At 42.1% G+C, this 23,133-nt stretch overlaps 2 protein-coding genes across 2 annotated transcripts; both read right to left on the bottom strand.

The window, feature by feature from the left end:
- Positions 1 to 1,632: 1,632 nt before the first annotated feature.
- On the bottom strand, positions 1,633 to 12,278 carry LOC138584771 (neural cell adhesion molecule 1-like). The gene is made up of 17 exons (XM_069657083.1): positions 12,028 to 12,278; positions 11,127 to 11,198; positions 10,825 to 11,022; positions 10,592 to 10,729; positions 9,445 to 9,588; positions 9,131 to 9,248; positions 7,918 to 8,072; positions 7,675 to 7,808; positions 7,282 to 7,417; positions 7,021 to 7,191; positions 6,799 to 6,918; positions 6,500 to 6,502; positions 6,138 to 6,274; positions 5,290 to 5,452; positions 4,897 to 5,092; positions 4,633 to 4,761; positions 1,633 to 2,847 (listed from the first exon to the last, which is right to left on the bottom strand). The coding sequence occupies exons 1-17, from the start codon at positions 12,095 to 12,097 to the stop codon at positions 2,805 to 2,807; spliced, it is 2,127 nt and encodes a 708-aa protein (XP_069513184.1). The 5' UTR covers positions 12,098 to 12,278; the 3' UTR covers positions 1,633 to 2,804.
- A 1,542-nt stretch (positions 12,279 to 13,820) lies between these two features.
- On the bottom strand, positions 13,821 to 21,623 carry LOC138583713 (maestro heat-like repeat-containing protein family member 1). Its single transcript, XM_069655675.1, has 18 exons — positions 21,465 to 21,623; positions 20,968 to 21,072; positions 20,483 to 20,618; positions 20,205 to 20,317; positions 19,871 to 20,023; positions 19,688 to 19,744; positions 19,355 to 19,452; positions 18,154 to 18,319; positions 17,521 to 17,690; positions 17,258 to 17,395; positions 16,921 to 17,035; positions 16,670 to 16,816; positions 16,168 to 16,234; positions 15,853 to 15,974; positions 15,529 to 15,678; positions 15,296 to 15,430; positions 14,950 to 15,049; positions 13,821 to 13,828 (listed from the first exon to the last, which is right to left on the bottom strand). Exons 1-18 carry the CDS (start codon positions 21,621 to 21,623, stop codon positions 13,821 to 13,823), a joined length of 2,139 nt encoding a protein of 712 aa, XP_069511776.1.
- Positions 21,624 to 23,133: the final 1,510 nt, after the last annotated feature.

The raw sequence follows: 23,133 nt of genomic DNA, 5'->3' as shown, positions 1-23,133 counted from the left end.
GCTTTCACACTAATCAAAGATGAGTTTTAGTATCACTAATAGGCCACTAGATGGTGCTGTTTTCCACCTTATTCCATGATGCGTAAACCATGTAGAAAAAAAGATCAGTACTAGTTTCCTTCAGCAATACTGTCCCGTCAAGATCTCTAAAAGTATCTACATTACCTGCTCATTCTTTATTATCTCAAAAGGATTTATCAAAATAATAGACCTCTAGATGACAAATGCAATGACAAGTTCTACTTTGACCCTGATTGTATGACTACACGTTTCCATTAATGTGACCCCATTCTTCAGACAAAAAAAATATTTTCCTGCTATCTGAACTTAACCTGGCAAAATGCTGCAGACACTCTTTTCTTGGTGAGGAAAAACAACAGATAATTAGAAAAAATATGTAATATTTAATAACTTCTTATGAGGATGTCTGATCAGTGTTGTGGGTAAATGTAATCATTTGAAATTCTGAATGATTTCTTGTGCACAAGAGACACAGAGGAAATCAGCAACTGCAGGATTTTTCACACTATAAACTCAACTTGGATAGTGAGTTTGAAAATCACCGAATAAAAAACAAAGACAAATCACAAGTTAATACCAGGAGGAAATGGGGTTGCTGTGTGTGAACCAAGCAGAAACCGATGTGGAAGTGCATAAAACTGCAGTTCCTCCAGTGTCCACTTGAAGCTGGCTCCAGGAGCTAAGAAAACCCCATTCGGGCGGATATTAAAATGCTCAACTCTACAGCAGAATTAAACTTGTTTACAGTCTGGTACAGAAAATGGTTTTCTTTCATATAGCTAATTTCTGTATTCAAGATAACTGCACAGGGGTATTTTTATATAGCTCACTCATTTTAACTATATTAAGCCTTAAATCATGCGAGCGGGGTCACTCTAAATGACAGGTAGGTACTGCTTGCTGTCTGCTCGACATCAATACAGCCACACAGTCACTTAACTTCTCAGCTGTGTTCGGGATGTTAGAGTCTTTTGGGGATTATTTCATGTACAGTAAATATCAGAAATATAATATTGCTTACGCACGTGTCGGTCACCCACCTCTCTGTCACTGGAGATTCAGGCGCCACAACTAACTTCCTCTGTGGAAAACATGAGGGTAAACTTGCTCATTCCAGGCTTCATTTACGCAGTTGAGAAACCGATGGCTACATCCATAATTTATATAATCAATGGTGTGAACATGCTTGTTTTTATCTGCCCCCTTGTGGCCAAAAATTTAGGAATGCAGCTTCAAATATTCGTAAAAAAAGGTGCAATATGAGGTTAATGTTGGTTCAATCTCGTAACCCATCAACTATTGTCTGGAGACAGTATAACCTCTGGGAAAGACTTTTCAGGGCTCTGGTGTAGCCAGCGGTTAGCGAACAGCAAGAATGGATTGTTAGCTTCACTTGCAGGTAGAAATCTGTTATTTTAATTTTTTAATCAAAAGCCAAATCATCATCAGATGAGCGCAGAGATGACATCATGGCGGATTACGCTACACCCCTTTTTCTCTCCACACTGACTTCTTCGTTTTTCCTACATACGCCAAAGCCTGCTGATACGTGATTGGTCATCACTGCTCAGACTACAGTCGCGCTACAAACTGAAACCAGAACACTTCCCATAGCAGAAACAGATTTTACTGTTTGTGATGGAGGAACTATAAAGAGAAAACAAACATTCAGTTTGAGCAGGAAACACACATAGCTGCTCCGTGTTTTTATCAAATATAGAGATGTAACAACATGTGTATGTACAACCATGTACAGTGTTCAACACAACACCAAAACACTATCAGGATACTTAAATGGTTAGGTCATTTGCAAACAAGACAGAGTGACACATTCAACAGTGAGAAAATATTTGATAACTGAAGGTAATAATATGCCTTTAAATATAAAATAAGATAATCCATATTGTTAGGTGTGTATACTGAATGTTTCCTATTATTACAGGTACTTTCAAGAAGGTTTTCAAAATAAAAGTTGCTTCTAATTACACATGCTCTTTGTGACCAGAGTTAGCTGCAGACTCTGTAAAATTGTTTCACAAAAGGTGATTAAAAATTATGTTCAAAGCCTCTCATGCAGAAAACCTCTCATGTATAGTTTAAAAAAAAAAAATGCCAGTGCATGATAATAACATTAAGGTGAGTTAGTTCAGTTTCAGCAGAAATGCCCTTTACATTACTGGTCAGGAGAAGAATAAAATGTTTTTTAACCAGAAATAAACAGAGGAGAGGAGCAGCAACAATGCAATGTTAATAACAATTTAACAACGTAGATATAGATATCTTAAAATGCCAACAAAATGATAAAGATAATATCCATGATACACTTAACAAAGAGTAAAACTGAAATCAAACCTTGTGTCCGTTTACAACATTCAAAATGCAGCTAAAGGTAAACTTTGTCGTGAAAATAAAGCGAGTTGAAGATAAAGATTTTACCCTGTAAAACACAGACGTCATGATAACCCTGTAAAAGTAGATTTTGTAGCTCTTGCTGATAAAAACGAGAGCAGACAGAGCAACAAAATAAGACTACAAAATGACATCACTTCCTGCCTGTAGCGCTGTCAGGAGAGGATGAACGCAGGCCAGCCGTCCTCTCACTCGTCTGAAACAGTTTGAACCTGAACATCAGTCAGTGATGCTTCCTCCTTCCCGAGGCCGTTGTGTCCAACGTCCCGGCTGTTCTGAGTCAGTTTTTAAGACCGAGTGATTCTTTGATATATTTTTATACATTCTCACTTCTTGGCTCACCCTTCTTTAAGTCGTTTCTGTTTTCTCTGGCCTCATGCGTTGGCAGCGGGCAGGTCTTTACATGGTTGTATTTTCCTGTGTGAAAGAAATAAATCATCATTAAGATACTGCTATAAAAACAGAACTGCATAGAAAAATGTAATGACTCTCAAATAAAAAATAAACTTGACGGGTATTACACAAATATGTAAAGTCTTCTTAGATCAATTTTAGTAACCTTACTTATTATTTTTATTAACATATTTCATTTGTTTGTTCCCCTTGAAGTTTTCTTTTTATGTTTTTTAGTTAACATTTACACTTCATTGACTCACAGGATGTAAAATGTTTGTATAAAGCTGCCATTGTCAGGCTGAGTTCTTCTTCCCTTCTGATATCTGTGTGTCACTGTATTCAAAATCACCTGCACTTTTTTAGACAAAAACCAAGCTGACAAGAACCCTACAAATGGCAGGTATTGAGGCCTGCTTCTGAATGGTATAACATATATACAAACAAGATTTATAGAACCATTTCTTTTGCTGAGATTTAACATCCCAGAGTCCCCAAATGCAAACTAAACAGTTTTAAAAATGTGTTTGTTCCCACGTCGATCAAAATTCTAAATCCTTCCTGAGGTTATATGGATTGTGTAATAGCATCATGGTGTTCCTATATATTTTTTTAATTCCAATATTCTTATATTTTTCATCTTTTTCTCTTATTTTGTACCGTCTTTTACATGGATCTGTGCAATACATGTTTGTGGTCTTTTCACGCACATGTACTCTTGTTTGCATGTGGATTGTGTTGGTTTCTATTGTTTTTAATTTATTGATCCTATCGTAATGGGAGCGAGGTGTGCGCAGCATTGGAGTCCAAGACAAATTTCCTCAAGGGGACAACCTTTTCTTTAAAGGAAAGGTTGGGGGTTCGATTCCCTGATTGCTACAGTCTACATGTCAAAATGTCCTTGAGCAAGACACTGAACCCAAATTTCTCCTGAAGGCATGGCCATCAGTGTGACTGTGCAGCCTTGCCTGCTATGCAATGTGTGTGTGAAAAGCTGAATGTGACATTGAGTGTAACAGTGCTTTCAGTAGTAAATGGACTGTACTTATACAGCACCTTTCTATTCTTCCGACCACTCAAGCGTTTTTACACTACATGTCACATTCACCCTTTTACACTCAGCTGGGTGGCTGTGGCTTAGTGGAAGAGTCGGTCGTCTTTCATTCGGAAGGTCGGAGGTTCGATCCCAAGCTCCCTCAGGCTACATGTCGAAGTGTCCTTGGGCAAGACACTGAACCCCAAATTGCTCCCGGTGGCATAGCCGACGGGTATGAATGTGATATCTGATTGACAGTTGGGCACTTTACCTAGCAGCCTCTGCCATCAGTGTGTGAATGGGTGAATGTGATATGTAGTGTAAAAGCAGCTTTGAGTGGTCGCAAAGACTAGAAAAGCGCTATATAAGTACAGTCCATTTACTCACACTCACACACTGACGGCAGAGGCCTAAGTGCCAATCCCCAATCAGGATCTATAGGCCTGGTGGTGGTCTGAAGAAAACTAGAAAAGCACTATTTAAGTCCAGTTACCATTTCCCTACATGTAGTCCTTTATTTGAAAGTCTTTAACACCTGTTTTTGTTAAACACATTTATAACATCAGCTCTGCTTATGAGGGATGGATATAGACACTGTGGAGGTCAAATTGACTTTTGGAAAACTAATTGGTAAACTCATTTGGCAAATAGTCTCTGGACAGAGCTGGCTTGGATGTCAGAGTAAACGGAAACATCTTACTGCAGCTATTTTAAGACAATCTAAGTATGTTAGCTGTACATGAACAATGTGAAGTGTGAGTGGAAGAACATACTCGTTTTTAGTAAGAGGGGCTTTGTCGCAGGTGACCTCTGTGAGCTGCCCCCCATCCTTAGTGATTGCCTGAACTCCTCCCTGTTGCAGACTGCCTCTCGGAGTGGACATACCCTTCAGCTTCACCTCTCTGCAGACACAACACACACAGGTTTCAAATATGATGACTACAACTTAATTATGAACAAAAAAGTTTCCGTTTTGTGAAAATAAACTTGACTCATGGATATACACACTCTTTAAGTCATTTCCAACACTTACTCACCCGTTAGTGGTTCCCTCTCCGTCTTCCAGCATTCGGAGGCCGGGCACTTTCTGTCCAAAGACTTTCACAGCGATGGACATGAGCAGGCCGCAGCGGTTGATGTAGCAGCAGGAGGCGTCGACCAACAGGAACACTACTAGGAAGATCACCATCACGATGGCGACCACGGTGCCTTTGGTCATACTTTGGTTGCTCACTTTGAATGGAGGGTGGGATAAGAGAATCAACATGACTAAACAGAAAGCATGGAAGACATCTTCAGTGTGGTGATTAACATGATGTTGTAAGTGTATCTGTTATGCCAAAGTTTTGAAGTGCCTGAAGTCTTTTAAGCCCCTGTTTTGGCTAACAGGTAACAAAGTGCATGGTGTAGTGGAGTGGGAGGCCGCGTACCAGGCTGTGCTCCGATGGTGAAATTGAAAGTAGCTGGGATAGAGGAACCATTCGCATTGACTGCTGTGACTTCTAGTTGATAGTCTGAGCCGAAAGACAGGCCTTGAAGGGAGATAGACTCGGCATTGGACGACAACTGCTTCTCCTTCCACTCAGTCCCCCCCTGAAAGAGCAGAAAAAGAGGGAATAAAACAAGTAAATAAAGTAAAATAAAAATGCTTCTAAATAAATAAACAAATGGCAAGAAAGTAGTTTTTGGTTGGAATAAACCTTTAAAATTGTAAGTAGTAAGACAGAAGTAGTATTTTGAAGCCTCATGATGCTTTTTTCCATCATCCAATCACAAGGTGGCATCGTTGCAAAACATGATAATGACAGTAGACTGTATGAAAAGATGGACGACGTGACAGCTCCCTAAAAGTGAAGCCAAAACATTTCGAGCGCCCCCTGCTGACTGGCTGCAGTATAGGTCATAAAGCCCGCCTCCTCCATGTTAACAGATGGGACATGAGTCAAACTATAAAATCAAAATACACGTCAAATAAATGTTTCTCAAACATGGTTTCTGTCTGTTCATTGTTTTTAGCTGAAGGGGCGGGACATCAATACAGCGGCTCCACCAGCTGATCTCTACTGCGCAGACTCTGGCTCCAAATGCACCCGGGGATGTTTTGGCTTCATTTTTATACGAGAGACACGCTGTCCTTTTTTATTTACAGTCATTGGTAATGAGGGACTTTGGTTTTGTCCAATCACATACAATAATTGTGTTCTGACCTATCCCCTAATCTGCAATGTTTTAGTTTAAAAAGATTTTGTGTGTCCTGGACCTTGACCTTCAGGGCCACCGTACTTACCTGTTTGTATCGTACGTTGAAGTGCTGCAGAGGAGTTTCTCCATCATCGATCTGTTTCAGAGGGACAGAGAACGAGTTGGCCTCTACTTTCACCGCATCCATGGACAAAACTGGACTGTCAGGTTCACCTGCAGACAGGAAGCAGAGAAACAGGAAACTGATGAGCAATGATGACCATAAATGCACAATTAAGAGTCATAAATCAATAAGCTGAATCTGTTCATAGAGGTTAAACAGTCATGAACCGTAACTAACAGCTCATCTTTGGATATTTAATTCTTAAGGCTAAACAGAGATAACTGGAGCATGTCTGTATGATCACATAGTTTAGTGGATGACTGTGTGTACTTTACCCTCTGAGGACGGATGGCAGCATGGCAGCATGAGAGGACATCAGGCCCCAGATGATGATGTCATTGAAATGTTGTGATGATGGTTGCATGAAAGATAAATTCAAGATAACTTGGTCATGATTGATGAAAAGGATAAGGTTTGCTTACTAGAATATAATATAAGAATAAGAGTACTTGCATTTACACATGCAAATATGAACACAAACACATGATGCATGTCCATTTAATACTCCACCCATGGCATGAAATATGGGTTAAGTGAGTGTTGCAGATGTGTTGTTCGTGTGTATATGACTTACGTATCCCGTGGGTGCGGACAGTGTTTGTGTCTGAAAACTGTCCGCGTCCCACTGCATTCATCGCAGCTAAACGCACTGTGTACAACGTGTACGGCTTGAGGGGGGTTATGACCATAGGCTCTGAAGAGCAAACACAAAGAGACACAACGTCAGCACACATGCACACTTTAATTTGTTTTACTTATTTAACATGATGCACAAATGCAAAGCCTCTTTTTTTACCCAGAGCCGGGGCCGTGAGGAGTTCCTTCCACTGTTCTGCTGCACTTTGCCTCCACTGCAGGACGTAATTTGTGATGGGTGCTCCTCCGCTGACCGGTGGGGTTTTAAGGAAGAAGAGGATGGAGGTTGGCCCAGGTGAGACTGACAGGTAGTGAGGAGGACCGGGCTGGGCTGTGGGTCAGGAGGAGGGAAGAGATAATTAAAAAATAGAAAAACAGGTATGGAGTGTTACTTCTCATAACTTGTTTCACCAACTCTTACTGTAAATTGCGACATCTCTTGATGCGTTTCCAGTGGAGCTGACAGCCATGCAGGAGTACAGACCACCATCAGAGGGCAGCACCTCATCAATCGTCAACACACCGTCTACAACACGGATACGGCCATAGGTGGAGTCCTGACAGGTGGAGACAACATCCAGTCACATCTTAGACCAAACATAAGTCTGGAAACGCCTCATTTTCATGCTGTTTGAGTCGTTGGACGATGTGAGAAGTCTGCACGTGCTAAATATCAGTTGGGAGTTAGATAATAGTTAGACAATGGTGATGGATGTCAGATTTATTGAGACAGACGAGGACTGGAAGCTTGGTCAATCCATAGGGGCAGCTGATGTAGATGTGCATATGTGTGTGTGTGTGTGTGTGTCCGTACCATTGTTTGTCCATTGTGCTTGTTGAGCCAGTGCAGCTCAGGCTGAGGATGACCGGAGACGTTGCAGGACACCGAAACACGTTCACCCACCGACACGTTCTGCCACTCTGCTGACACGCTCACCTCTGGGGCCTCTGAAAGGATACACCACCATAACAGTGAAGACCCCAACAGAACACATGTCCATTTGTCTTCACACTACAACAGGTACAACAGGAAATAAGAACATTGAAGTGCACTAACCAAAAACATGGAGCATGATGGTCGCGCTGCTCTCAGCTATCTTGTTGGTGGCGGTGCAGACGTACTCTCCGTAGTCCTCTCTCGCTACAGACCTTATAGTCAGCTGGCTCTGGTCTGAGTTAAACTGATGATGTGAAGGGTCAAAGGTCATTGGCCTGGGAGGAGGAAATACAGACAAAAATACACGACGAGTGATGCTGCATGTGAATCATATGGATTTATTAGTGCAGGTATATAAAGAAAGACAGAGGCCACAAGAGGGACACACAAACACACACACACTAACGCACACACAGACTTCCCTTTTGAACTCTTCTCTAAGCACCTGCACACAGACAAGATGAAATGCCTCATTAGCAACACTTAGAGTCAGCGGCGCTAAAATGACCCAGTGTTGTTGCTTTTGTTAGGTAGTGCAGTTCTGATTTAGTTAAAAATCTATAAAGTAATGAAAATATTTTCATTTAAATAAATGTCTTTAAAGTCACTATCTATCTCCGAATGAGGTAACACAATGATGACTGAGTCTATGGTCCACTGATGAAAGCCTTTGCATTTGCAGTATATAGTATTATTACAGACTGGGTGTCTGTGGCGGAACAAATCATAAGCCCAGTTAGTGACGTGTTTTCAATCAGCCAGCAGTGGTTGGTCAGCCAGAGAGGGTAGGCGGAGCTAAGCGGCTGCTTTTCCAGTCTCTGCGAGTGTTGCAAGTAAACAGTAATCTACTATGGCTGAACAGACAAAGAAAAGATCGATGACTACAGATACAACTTCTACAATAAGTGAAAATCCAAAGAAAAAGAAACAAACTCGACGCTCAGATGAAGGCAAACAGTCTGAAAAGGAAAGCGACCGTCAGCCAGGAAAATCAAGACTTACAACCGGGAAAAAGGGAGCCAATCATAGATGTCTGGTTATCGGGGACGCATGCACAATAAATTGCCTTCATCACCATCAGGTGCTGCCAAATACAACTAAACTGAGATCTTCGAGATTATAACTTTATTATTTAAAACATATAAGTCAGCTGAAATAAAGGAAAGTGATGAAGTGTAATTCAAAGGCTTACAGAAAGAATAACATATACAGTGAGTCATTATACTTTTGCTGAGAAACCAGTTTAGATAAACTAGCGTAATTATTCCATGTTTAACCTTTCCTTTATCAACATACAGATGCATGGCGGTGCCTTTCAGTAGTCAGGACTTACATGGTCCAGGTGATGTTGGGTTGCGGCAGGCCGTTCACCAAACACAGTAAGGTAAAGTTGGTTTCTGGTCCAGCTATCACGTTTTTCACCTCCTCTTTCAGATGCACAGTGGGAGGAGCTGCAGGAGGGAGTCATATGATCTAAATTACACTTAATACTTATTATGGCATCTTAATTAGGGAAAGTATAACAGAAAATCTCTTTTTAAAGCAAAGTACCCTACAATTAAAACATCCATCACATAATTCTGTTTTATGTTCAACACATCCAAACCTCTGACCACTTTTGAGTCTTAATGTAAGAAATATACTGACCATTGACGACAACAGAGACGGTGAGGGTCTTGTCGATGGTCCTTCCTCTGATCTGAGCCTGACACATGTAAGTCCCAGCATCCTCCCTGCTCACCTTTTCAATAAACAGCGTGTTATCACGCAGCTGACGCACACGCCTCCCCGCTGAGGTGAGAGATACAGCGAAAAGATGAGGAGACAGACAGCGAGAGACAGAGAGAGAGAAAGACCCAGACAGTGATGGAAGGAGGTGAAGGAAAAGACAAACAAACAGAATAGAAAGAACAAAGAATTATATTAGAAGGCCATTATTGAGTTGTGTCTTGCAGCTGGACAAAGAAACAGCACTGCAGGAAGTAAATTAGCAGAAAGAATATTGAACCCTGTTTGCATCCAAAACAATTTGTACACTTGTTCAGCAAGAATTTAAGTTACTTTATTATCATTTTAAGCTTCCTGTTATGTGTCGTTCACCCGCTGATGTCATTGGGCGAGCGAGTGGCGAATTTGCTAAGTCCTCCCTCCCATAGATAAACACCTGCAGTCAGTCAATGTCACAAACAAAATCTCCTCTGTGGGAAACACAAAGTTAAACTGGTTATTCATTATTTATACAGTCTATGGCTAATAACTGCTAGCTACGCTGAGAAGCATATGGCCTAGCTTCTTAGCTGTAGCTGGCCTGGTAGCTTCAAGCTAGATGGGCTTGTTTCAGCAATAAAGATTCATGCGGCCCGCCCATAGTCCTCAGCCATAGGCCTCAGCTTGTTCGCGCTCCACCTCTGGATTAGCCGACTCTGGCGTTTCCAATATGGCGACTGCCAGCACAGCCACAATTCAGGCTTCAAAACGCTTCTTCAGAAACCATTGGGCGACGTCCCAGAGACTAAGTCCATTATTTATACACTCTATGGTCCACAAGCTTGTTGCTAACTTTTTCCGACGTTTGGTATTGGTTAAGTAATGAACAGTTAGATTTCTAATTCTTTTTTCAACCTAAAACAGCTTTCTACTGTGGCTGACAACAACATTTATAAAAGATGGAGTGAATTCATACAGAAAAGTTGTGGTCAGAAAATCAACCACCTGTTGATATTAAAAATATTAATCAGGGTAGGTTTAAAACCCCAGCATAGATCACTATTGCCAGTGTGTGTGCTGGTCATACCATTAGAGGGGATTTCCTGCTTGTCTCTGAGCCAGTGAACATCCACGGTTGGCTGTCCTGTCACCAGGCACGGCACTACGCCGTCTGTGCCCTCCAGAAACTCATGGTAGGTGGTGGTGCCTCCAAACGATGGGCCCTCTGATGAAACAGGAGGTTAGGATGATTACTTTCTATGCAATGCAGCAACACAATTTCTGTCCATTGAGAATAGTGTGCGGGTATTTGTTACGTACCATAAACATAGATCGTGATCTGAGTGTTATCACTGTGTCCATTTTCAAACTCACACAGACAGCTGTAACTGCCCGCATCCTGCATCGTGGCCTTCTTAATTAGTACTTTAGAGGTGGTCTCATCCACCGTTGAAACCTTGTCTTCATCATCGAAGTCTTCCCCGTCCTTCATCCACGTTATTGCTCCCTCTCCACCAGCTGGGACAGGGGAGGACGAAGAGACAGGTAAATAAATGCGGATGCTTTTACACATTAGAGTCACATGGCCAAGCTTCATTAGTCATTAAATTAAATTAACTCACCTTTACAGAGCAGCATGATCTCTTTTCCCACCAGAATATCTTGTTGGCTGGTGATGAGGTCCATCTTTGCATCTAAAGAGGAGAACTTTTATTTGACTTTTGTGCCTGTTTTTGCCTTTTAGGAAGCATCATCTTTGATTTCATATCAAAAAACAACCCTGTCACGCATTAACCAGTCCTAATAGATTAATGTACTCCTTGGACGACATATGAAAGGTTTCCTTTTTATTTGTTTAGTGGTCTGCACTTTTATTTTGAAGTACACTAATAGTTCAGTCCAGTGCATTTATGTGCCCAGTGGGGAGGGACACATTAAGTTGATGCAAAAGACACAGATGTGACTTCTGTAAGTTACATTCTTCATGACCATCAGGCTCTTCTTGTCATAACTCAACAGAGAGACTCAAATAGAGTCAAAGGACAATGAGTCACTTTAAAACATAAGGAATGGGTAGACATAACACATTTCACCACTGTGCCTTTGAGGTGTAAATGTACCTGTCTACATTATGACATAAAACTTGTGAAATGACAAAGTCATGGTGCAAATACAAATGACATAAAGACATTAGCTAAAACGGATCGTGTATATGGTAACTTCACTTTGAAATATACATGTGTAATTATTGTTGATGTATTATTCAGCTTTATCACATTTTAAACCAATTTGAGCTTTTACAGCAAAAAGTCGTCGGTCTGTGCACCTGCAGAAAGATTTCAACTGCTTAAAGGACGGTATTTATTTCTTCTAAATCCTTCAGTTATTACATGGACATGTTTTAAAACACCGAGCTAAGCTAACTTTTCATCACGACATGTCAGCCATGCACTGCAAATCAAAACACATCGTTACTAAACTGTGTCGCTCACTACAAATCATGATAATGTCAACAGATCTTACCTGTGCCACACACCAGCAGGAGCAGCAGCAGTGAGGTCATTCTCAGGATGAGAGCTGATTGGTTTGCCATTTTCACCTGGCTGCTGACTTCAAATTAAAACTGCAGTTTGCTCAGTTTAAAATGTTAGACTTTGCAGTCAGCACAGCTGAACAAAATTTAAAAAATTGTCTAATAATGTTTAAAAACTCAACAAAAATTCTTCTACAACATAAATGTAACCCCTGCAGCAAACTGACACGCAGACCCTTGTTGTTTCTATCCACCTAATTTAACAATGATGGGACACAGGCTGGACCAGAGGTTATATAGAGGCACAAAAACAGAGGTGATGAGAGGAAACAAGTAAGGGCGGGGGGAAAGAGAGAGAGAGAGAGAGAGGGAGAGAAAGCAGTGCTCTCTCGTCCGTCCATTAACCCTAACAGAGTCATTCATGAAGACGAGTGCAGGCTGCTGACACAATGATGACACCTCCCTCTCATTCCTTTCATATTGCTCTCCTTTTGTTGGCCCATATTTGTCCCTACTTATCCTTTGTCTGTCTCTATTTTAAATAGATTTTTACCTCTTTTTCTTTTTGTTTCTCCCTCCTCTCCCTCTCTCTCCCCCCTGTTTGCTGCCTCTCTCTCCCTCCAGGCTACCGGATGAAAGCAGGGGAGGCAGCCCCCCAGGGGAAGAAGAGATGGGCAAAGATATTTTTATCACTCCATCGTTTTTTTCCTCTCTCATTTGAAAAAGGGTCACATTCTTCATGAGCACACGCAACTCCTTACGCAGACAGTCCACATACAGCATGCCAAACTCACCACGCTGCCATCATTCACATGCTGCTGACGACGTGCATCCTTAAGGATGCTGAAATCAAAACACCTCAGTGACACCCATTCTACCACAAAGTAAACATTGTCTTAACTTTCATAGGCCTTTCTCACAGCAAACTTTGAAAGTTACCAGTGCACAGAGAGAACAGGTGATGCCAAGATGGGGCTGAAATGAAGCAAACATGGAAGTGCCGAAACTATAGTTCCTCAAGTGGCCACCTGAGGCTGGCTCTAAAAGTGAGTCAATCCCTATAAGATATAGATATATCTATAGATATAGATATATAGATATAGATATCTAAATAGATAGATACATACAAAAAAGTTGATTGTTTTAACTCAGTGGTTCTCAAAGTGGGGTCACTTTCCACAGAATGTCTGAAATATATTAAAGCACAAAATGTTCGGACAAGGCTGAAAAGAGATTGTTCTTATTCCCATTGAAGACATAACTCTTTCAAAACACCTCACAGTTATACAAGTCTCATTTGTTAAGTTGCAGCCGGGCACTGCGGTAAGAAAATGCTACAGGAGGAAATACGGTCGTGCATTTGTTGAGAACTATTTTCAGCAGCGTATTAATACACAATGGTGGGTTTACAGCAGCAGGACGGAGGGATTGAGCCCTTCTTTATTTTGGGTGTTTTTATGGGACTTGTTGACACAGTATCACCAGACGTATACCATAAGACCATAAGGTAAAGTTAGCTTTAAGTGGTGTTGACAGCAAAACAACAAAAGATCCACCAATATCATGTTTTTTTTAATGGATATAATTTCAATTGACTAAAAGCATTTGCAACAGAAAATAAACATTAAACTATCTGCTCTTTTGAGAAATACATTTTAGCCACTTTCCAGTGAGAAACACGTCTGTTGGCAATCAAATTTATTGTATCGTATCGTTAAAGTGTCTGATTTTACTGATGATTCAGAAAATATCAAAGGCCTTCTACTGAACCTTAATGAGCCTCTTAGGGATCTTCGGAAAATTGGACCAAAAGAAGGATTAAGGTCTTTGAGTGGCTCCTTAACGCACTCGGGAAGCTGCAGCCCAGATACACACGTCACTTTCATTTGACACAACAAAGCCTCTGCAAGTAAAAGACAACAGAATAATGCAACGTTAATACGTCTGTAGGAGGGGAGGGACTCTAAAAGCACCAACTTCTCACCTCCAACACAGCAGGCATGCAGGTGGAAAGCCTGGGCTAAAAATGAGCAGTGTGAAAAGCATGTGATGTGTTTAAGGAAGCACATGGTGTTCACTTCTTTAAGTGAGATGCCTGGGAGTCTCTCTATCACTGCAAAATGGGCCTGGGTGGCAGATGCTTTAAAATCAGACTAAAGATATTTTAAAAAAGAGATCATTATTATAAACAGGTTTGCAATCACGAAGGCTCTCTGCAATACATATTATGTTTTTAAATACTTTGAGATTACTAAATTTAAAGTAAAGCTCAATTATCCTCTGATGTCAGCAAAAAAAAGCAGATTAACTTGTTTGGGATGTTATTTTGCTTAAAGAGGAGCAGGTGGTGGTCCGATCCTGAACATTTCATGTCCAGAGAAAAACTACAAGTCTGTCCTTCCACATGGACATTTGGTGGATTGAGCAGAGTTTCCTAGATTACATAAGAGCCAGGACTTTATCATCAGTGTCTATCAGGCTTTCCCTGGATTACAAGATGACTGCCTCTGCCTCTTGCTAGGCAACAACAGTCCAGTTTCAGTTAAGTTGTGGAACTAGTTGAGTTGATGGAGCAAAAAGTAATCTGTTTATCAATTATTACTGTTACTACTATTTGCCGCGTGTACAACTGTCATATAAAAGCAATATCACACTCTAGGTTGTGATGTTGTTCTGAATATCATCACTGCTTTAATTATCAGCAGCCACGAGCCTATGACCGAATCACAGTGATGATATTCAGTACAACATCACTCCCCCTCATGTGAGAGTTTACATTTCTAACCTGTACATCAACTAGTTCACTGGTTTTATTTTCATGTGTGTTGTAGTTGTTGATACATTCATACGCTCCAGGAAGTTTTAGACATGAATGTTTTTATGAGATGGGTTAAAGAGCGTTGTAGTCGTACCTATAAACATGGCCTCTGCTCGGACCTCATGCCAGTTGCTCTTGAAGAACTGGATGACTGAGATGTGATAGAAGTTCAGCATGCCTGGAAAGTCCTGAATCTATGAACCAACAAAACACAGTGAACATCAAACAAGAGAAATGATCTCTAACGTAGTTTAACAGTATCATCTGTTAAAAGAATCTGTGAGGTTGATCCTGAAATACACCTAAAGACACATGTTCAAGTAGTTTGGATGTTTTGTCTGGATTGTTTCTCAATTTGTAGGAGAAAAAAACAACAACAAATAATGTTGCATAATTCCCCGTTATTCAGCCATGCTTCTCTGTGACTCTGAGTGTCTCACCAGGTACTTTGTGAGGTCATTGATGAACTCTCCGTAGTGCAGGCTCTTGTCTTCGTGGAGGTGGTTCTGAAACATGGTTGTGATCTGCTCTGATCCCACCACAGGAGCACACACTCGCATTGCATACTTGCACGCCTGCACAGTTAAAAGAAACACAATCCATGTTGCAAGACTGTCAAAGATGTATCCACAAAAAGGCTGTTTTGATAGTCTGTGTGTGTTTCCTTCTGTACCTTGACCACCTCTGGGTTTGGGTCGACCAGGTGTAGCAGCAGGCTGACCAGAACATTGTGGATCTGGTCTTTGAACACGGGCTCTCCTGAGCCAAACTTGGACAGGTTTCCCATCAGGTGGATGGAAGCACAGCGGATCTCGTCATTTTCCTGGATGAGCACAGAGGCAGAAGGTTCTGTTAGAGTAATGTGTGTCTCTCTGTGTGTGGGGAAACGACTTCACCTTGTTACAACTAGTCAACAATAAAATAACAGTAGGCACTACAAAGGTAAAACACACTTGTGATTATTCCTTACACCTTGAAACATGTAGAGGAAACTCACACTCTCCAAGAACGGTTTGATCTTCATGAAGATATGAACCACCAGTAAGTGGACGTTCTTCTTGTCCAGGTAGAGGAGGACTTTAGAAAGACCCGACATGGCTTCAAGTGTAATCAGCTTACCTGCAGGAAGAGCAACGACAAAGCATCCAGGATGAGCAGCAGGACATGTTTCACAAACATGACTGATGAAAATGGAACCAGAAGACTGTAAGCTTTATTTAAAGATTAGTGCAGGAAATCAGGAGAGCCAGACAACAGATTAACTGTAACTTTACTTTTTCCAGCACAGAAAATGACTTTGCTTTTAACTTACCGGGATCATCTTTCTCCTCCATCCCTGAACTCATGGCTGCCAGCAGCTCCTTTGCATATTTATTCACCTGGTAAGAGAAGGAAGATGTCCAAAGTAGGGCTGCACGATAAATCATTCAACAACTGCGATGTGCGTATGTGCAATAGTCACATCGCAGGACATGCAATTGTGAGGCAAATTAAGTGACACACGTCAAGCTGCTACTTTAAAGTGCTTGCCAGTTTCTCGTTTTAAATGACTAATCTACAACAAAAGTCTGTCTGATATCACATTCGTGCAGCTCTTCAGCAGAGCACAGAGTCTGTGTGTCACCTGCCTGTAAACTGTAAACAAACACGCAACACTGCTGCCGTCACAGATCATGTCGGCGGGATGATTGAGGCTCTGTTACGCGATGTGGCTTTTCAGTGAGTCCAAAGTATCCCATAAATATCAGTGATCTAACAGCTGGTTTGCATCTTGCAGCACAGCGTTTGTTAACTTATGTATATGAGCGGTTTACCTTTTCAGGTGATCCCACAGCTATGTTTCCCAGACCTCGCACAGCCAACATGCGGACTGTGCAACAGGGATCTGATATCCTCTCCATCATGTTGTTCATTAACACGTCTATCAGCATCAACTCCGTCACCACGTGGTGGTTTAAGAGCTGCAGAGAGAGAATCATTTCATTTAGCTCTGTAAAAACACTGGTCCCCTGCTCACACAGAAAAACTGACATACATTTTGATGCAATCTTTCATGGTGTCTCACCTCAGAGAAGAAAGCTGTGACAGTGATTCTCTGGCATTCATAGATGTTGTTCAATGATGGACACAGACACTCCACGATGGAGGGCAACCTGGGACCAGCGTGCTTAGACATCGCCCTGCAGACAAGACAGATGTTATTTATTGAATGGATAAACTATCAGGAACACAGATTTAATAGTAATGGGAGAGAGAAACAGGAGAGGATTCACATTAGGCTCCTGATATCTTCCTCCATAAAAGCTTGGCAGACATTATCCTGCACAGCAGCAGCTTTTATCTGGACTGAATTCCTGAGCTCTCAAACTGAACCTCACCCAGCTTCCTGTAAGGATACGTACCTTGCCAGTAGTGTAATTCCTGTAATGTGTGTATTTTGTTCCTTCATTGCTTCCCAGGCGTTATCTTCATCCAGTCTCTTCATCACTTCATCTAACTGGGCTCGGGCTAACAAGATTCGCAGCGCATCAGCTGCTACCCTGAAACACAAAATTTACACCTAATTGTTAGCCCCCACAGTGCACCTGAAAAAAGTTTATGCAACTTATCTACGTAGAGACATTGTCTAAATGTTAAAAGCTCTAAAGAGAGAAAAGACGCCCACCCTGCTACATGGACAGAGGCAGCGTGTTTAGTGTTGTTGTCCTTCGGTGCTGAGACCCCGACACTTGCTCCCAGTCTGACAGCGAGACAGGTGAAGAGCTGAGGAAACATGTTGACCGCCGGCTCCTGGCATTGACCGTTTAATAACAGTTCTTTGAGCCCACACGTCATCTGGAAACAAAGAAAACACAGATACAAGCACACGTGAACTCAGGAGAGTCAATTCTTCTGCAGCTATGTTTCTATTTTAATCATGACAGCTGCATCTCTACACAGGCCGTGTAAATGCTCACCTTATATTTGTGTAATCCTAACTGTATTGTTATTACCAGAACATTTTCTTCAGTACTTGTGTAACTAAATTGCTTGTGTATTTGGCTGCGGATTACCTACTTTCATTACTGTCCCTGAACACATCATACGTAGACCACAGATATTGGACTAAATCTGCCGCTGCTGCTCTGGGCTGTGTAGACATGCGTAACTTAAAAAGATGTTCATGAGTAGCAAACAGTATCTAGCCAGCAAAATACTGAAGACCCCCCAGCCTTTACTGACTGTGTCACTTATATATTTATATATGCACGGAGCAGAAAACACATACAAGCCATGTCTGTGAGAGTTTGTGACTTACAGCCAGGGGCTGATTGGTGGCAATCTTTATTGTCCCTCCTCTCATCATTGACTCCTTCTTGTCTACGTATGGCGCCATGATGAGGAGCTTCTCCATCACCATCTCAATGATCTGACTGGCCACGATGGGGTCCGCTCCCAAGGCCATCCACATCTCGCTGATCCAGCTGGACGAAAAGAAAGAAAAACTTTAAGGATCTTTTGTCGAATAAACCAACTCTGGGCTGTAAGAGAGGTGAGAAAATCTTCTTGTTTATGAAAACAAACTTGATGAAGTACAATAGTTTATGTAATTATTAGTTCTGGATAAATAGCTGTCTCTTTAATCATCTCAATGTACGGCTAGGGTCATGTTTCAATGTATCATTCTATGTTGTATGTCTAAATGCAAAACTATCGCGCCCTTAAAAACTGTATGGGAAGAAGAGCTTTTAATAACATTTACAGATAAAGAGTGGGTTGATATCTTGCATCATTTAAAATACATATCGAGGGATATTTGTACCTGGCTAATCTCATTCAAGATTATTAATAGAATATACTGGACACCCTCTAGTTTATACAGCGTGAAAGCTTAAAGGGGACCCCGGGTGCTGGAAGTGTCCAGAAACAGGCACCTGTACTCATGTTCTCTGGCATTGCCCCAAAGCACAGGACTTCTGGAGAGGAGTTCACGACTGCATCCAGAGAATCATTGTTAAGGCAGTCCCCTTCTGCATTTGACTGTTCTTGCTGGGGGACCCGTCCATTCGGAAAGGCAGCTTCTTCTATCTTTACTGAATGGATCCAGACCGCTGTCATGCTAGATAGAAGGCTGCTCGTCCAACAATGGAAGTCAGCTCACACCCCATCAGTCACTGATTGGCATAATCTACTTGCCAGGGTGGGCGCATATGAACGGGTCTCCTACTCACTGCTGGGTAGGATAGATCAGTACCCTTATTTAGCCCTAATTAATTCTGTATGTTATCTTTCTTGTGTGTGTGTGTGTGTGTGTGTGTGTGTGTGTGTACTAGGACTTCCAATTATGTTTTTTATTATTTATTTATTTTTATTTAGACTTTATTTAGATTTCTTGCTTTATATTTATAATTTTCTCTTGTAGGTGATGTATTTATGTATTTTCCGTTGTTCGCTGTGTCTTTATACCTGCATGTCTGTTAAAACTCAATAAAATTTCAATCACAAAACAAAGTAAATACCTGTCGTAAGGGAGAGGTTGGTTAACTAGTGAGGTGATCACAGTCTGTAGATGCTGAGAGGCCAGGATGAGGACCGTCTGTCCTGCTGCCACTCTCACCTGAACACAATGAAACAGTTCTTTCACTTTGACCTCATTATAGGTTCAGCAGGTAAAGATTGTAGATACATGGATAATCATTGAGTTATTATGAAAAACAAATAATGAAAAATATAACTGCACAGTGGGCTGATCTGTTCTCATACAATAAACCTAAATAGGGTGAATCAAGTTTGTTTTCTAACGAACAATAAATATCGATGCTGCATGTTGTAACAGTGATGTCTGCACCAACCTGCTCCTCTGTGATGCTCTGCAGACGTGCATGCAGCACCTCCAGCATCTCTGGGACCTAAAACACACACACACACATCAAGCTCTGTATTTGGTAATCCAGTACTGCTGTTTAATCATGAGTGTTTATATAATGATGGACATCAGCAGAGAGTAAGTGCGTGTGTGTGTGTGTGTGTGTTACCTGGTCCTGTAGCCCCCCTCCTCTGTTCTTCAGCAGAGTATTCAGGATGACAGAAGAAGCTCTGCAGCAGTTTGTCTGACTGTCGTTGAGCCCATCAAACAGCAAAAAGACCAACGTGGACAGCTGCTCCTGAGGCAGACGCTTACTCATCACCTGACACACACACACACACACACACACACACACACACAGGAAAAGTCTAGATGTTTCAACTTTGTTTGCTTACTTTACAAGACTTGGAGGCTTTATTAAGTTAACCAGAATAAGAGCAAGTGCTAAAGTTAAACTCTAGACAATAATTCAACAGAGCCGTGCTGCTTGGCACAAAGTGTACCTTGGTGAGGTCAGAGCAGGTCTTATATAGAACAGCGTGGTCAGGGTTTTCTAGCTGGTCTTTCAGCGGCAACAGACTGTCCACAGCTTCATCCTTATAGTCCAGGGAGAAACCTGCACACAGAGAAAAAGTGCAAGAAAATGTACAAAACAAGCAGCATTAAAAAAAATGAGTCCTTGTTTTTCCACAATACAGCATGTCTATATTTTTCCAAATAAACTGCAAATCAATTAAAGACAATAACAGGTAAAATGTCAGAGCTCTGTGTGTCTGTATACCTTCGTAGCGTAGCTGTATATAAAGCAGTGTGTATATGCAGTCGACCGCAGCAGTGCGAACAGGAGGATGAGGGTCAGAACAACGAGGAGACAGTCGACCCAGCAGAGCTCCGAGGTTGTGGAAGGACACCATGTTCTGGACAAAGAGACACAGATATTAAAGAGTGAGAAGGCATGAGATGGCCGTCATGCAAAATGTGATTTTAACATCAAGCAAAGACAAAAAAAATTATTATTGAGTGACCTTAAATTGCATTAAACATTTATTACGTTTGAAAAAGAAAAAGAAGAACACACTGGAACCATTTTTTAAAATACCATCTGTTGGGATTTCAAAGATAGTAAATGTTTCAGAAAATCAAACCCACAAGACAAACAGTCAGATGTGTGTGTGTGTGTGTGTGTGTGTGTGTGTGTGTGTGTGTGTGTGTGTGTGTGTGTGTGTGTGTGTGTGTGTGTGTGTGTGTGTGTGTGCGTGCGTGCACCTTGATAGTCAGGTTATCCAGGAAGTTAGCCAGGATGTGAGCGGTGGCTGTGACAGCTCTCTCTCTCTCATAGTAGTGTCCGGAGCTCAACCAGGATTCAAGGTGCTGCACAGGAGAGTAACACACATCATGTCAGACAACACTGTGATCGAGTACAGCAGAGAAAGCCTTTATAGATCTGTGGTTATTTACTCACAGCTGAAAAACAAGAAAAGGGGATGAAGGAGAAGAGACACAGGAGAGGAAGTGGTGAGATTTGATCATAGAGAGCAGGACGAGCTTCTTTTATACAAAAACTTCATTTACTGCTTACTTTATGCTTACTTGGCGATTGCTTGGGTGGCACAAGTGTTAGAGAGAGGGATGCTACATAGCTGTCATTTACAGAGAAAAAGTTTCAAGAAATCTGTATCCACAGTTTTAACTACTTTAAGAAAGGTACAAGTAGTCCGATATAAGCCTAACTGTCTCTCTGCTCCGCTGGTATTTACCCTCACCCTGTGTGCACACTTCTCTGCTTCACTCTTCACCTTTCTCTGCTTGGGGTCCAGTACATCATCCTCTTTAGTTTTCTCTGGAGTGCTGGTCTCAGGTGGCAGAGACATCACACTGTTCACACACACCTTTAACAAGTCAAAGTTCTCATTCTCACTCATCATTCACTGGAGGAGAGGGAGCGGTTGTTTGAGAGCTGGTGGAAGCACAAACAAACCATCTGAAGGTAAGTGCAGGTAGGTGATTTATACCTTCACATTTATTCTGTTTAACCGAAGTAAGTTTTTAAAATGTATTTAATGTGAGTTTGTTTGAGCTGTTTGAATGTGTAGTGTAGACACGGGGGGTAACAGTGGTTAAAGGTCTAAAGTAGTGGTTGGGATTAGTAAGAGGACAAGTTGCATTAAAGAGGGAAGACGAGAAGAACCAGGAGGCCTGAGGAGAAGAGGAGGTAAGAGAAGAGGAAGGAGACGGAGGAGGAAAGAAGAGGAGCACAAAGGTGAGGAGACAACATGAATGTTCTCATGTAAAAGGTGAGTGTTTCATGTTATCATCAGATTTCATTCATTCATTCATTTTACCTTTGTTCACCTGAAGTTTCCAACCACTGACATTCTTTTCTTACAGGGAGGCCAGGAGAGGAGAGAGGGGAGGAGAGGAGGTGGGAGGAGAGGAGAGGAGAGGAGGTGGGAGGAGAGGAGAGGGCGGAGGTGGGAGGAGAGGAGAGGGCGGAGGAGAGGAGGTGGGAGGAGAGGAGAGGAGAGAGCAGAGGAGAGGAGGTGGGAGGAGAGGAGAGGAGAGAGCGGAGGAGAGAAGGTGGGAGGCGAGGAGAGGTTTTGGTTTTGAGAGTCCCTTTATTTACCGTTGACAGGAGAAACCCTCAACAACACATGCAACAAAAAAACAAGCCAATCAAATATTCACAACGAGCTCTCCGTGCTCTCCCACAGAGCACAAAACCCCCCCTACAGCCCACACACGAGTGAAAGCCTGCACATTATCCATCATAGAGGCATAGGCATGTTCAACCCTCAGTCTGGCTTTTAAAAGTCCCTCCAGAACCGGTACTGGCTCCACACTACCGGCACCCTGAGCCCGGTTCTGCGAGTCAGCCAAATGGCCAACTTGGCAGAAGCGGATAAAAAAGTCATCGTCGTATGTACAGTCTTTTTCTTTGCTGAATACTTTGGGCCAAAGATGAACACAGGAAAAGAAAAATCCTCTCTGAGGGCCTGAAACCAAGATTTCAAAAGTACAAATAAACGTGACAGTCTGGGACACTCAACAAACAAATGAACAAGAGTTTCAACCTGGGAACAAAACAGACACTCCTCTCCCACCCCAGGATCAATGTGCGCTCTGTATCTGTTCGTAGCTATTGCCCCGGGTACAACCCTCTATTGGAGGTCTGCTGTCCGCTTCTCAAGGGGCAGCTTGTACAGGGACCGCCAGCTGCCTTTCGGGGAAACGTCTGGGCCAAAGAACTCAGTCCACCTCGACTCCTTCATCCCTGACAGAGACCGGACATTCAGGACCTTCACACAGAGCTGGTAAACTACCTTTTTCTCCACATCCTGAAACTTGACCGGGTAAGGAGTTGTAAGGAACAGCAGCTGCCCTCCCCCCTCTTGCCAGCCCCCCATTGCTGGGGTAACAGACAGAGAGGGAAAA

The sequence above is a fragment of the Semicossyphus pulcher genome, unplaced genomic scaffold (assembly GCF_022749685.1).
Source record: "Semicossyphus pulcher isolate SPU_LCO1_2020_fin unplaced genomic scaffold, fSemPul1.0.p SCAF_9, whole genome shotgun sequence".
Classification (NCBI taxonomy): Eukaryota; Metazoa; Chordata; class Actinopteri; order Labriformes; family Labridae; genus Semicossyphus; species Semicossyphus pulcher.
The sequence above is the reverse complement of the archived record's forward strand: the minus strand, read 5'-3'. Positions and strand labels throughout refer to the sequence as shown.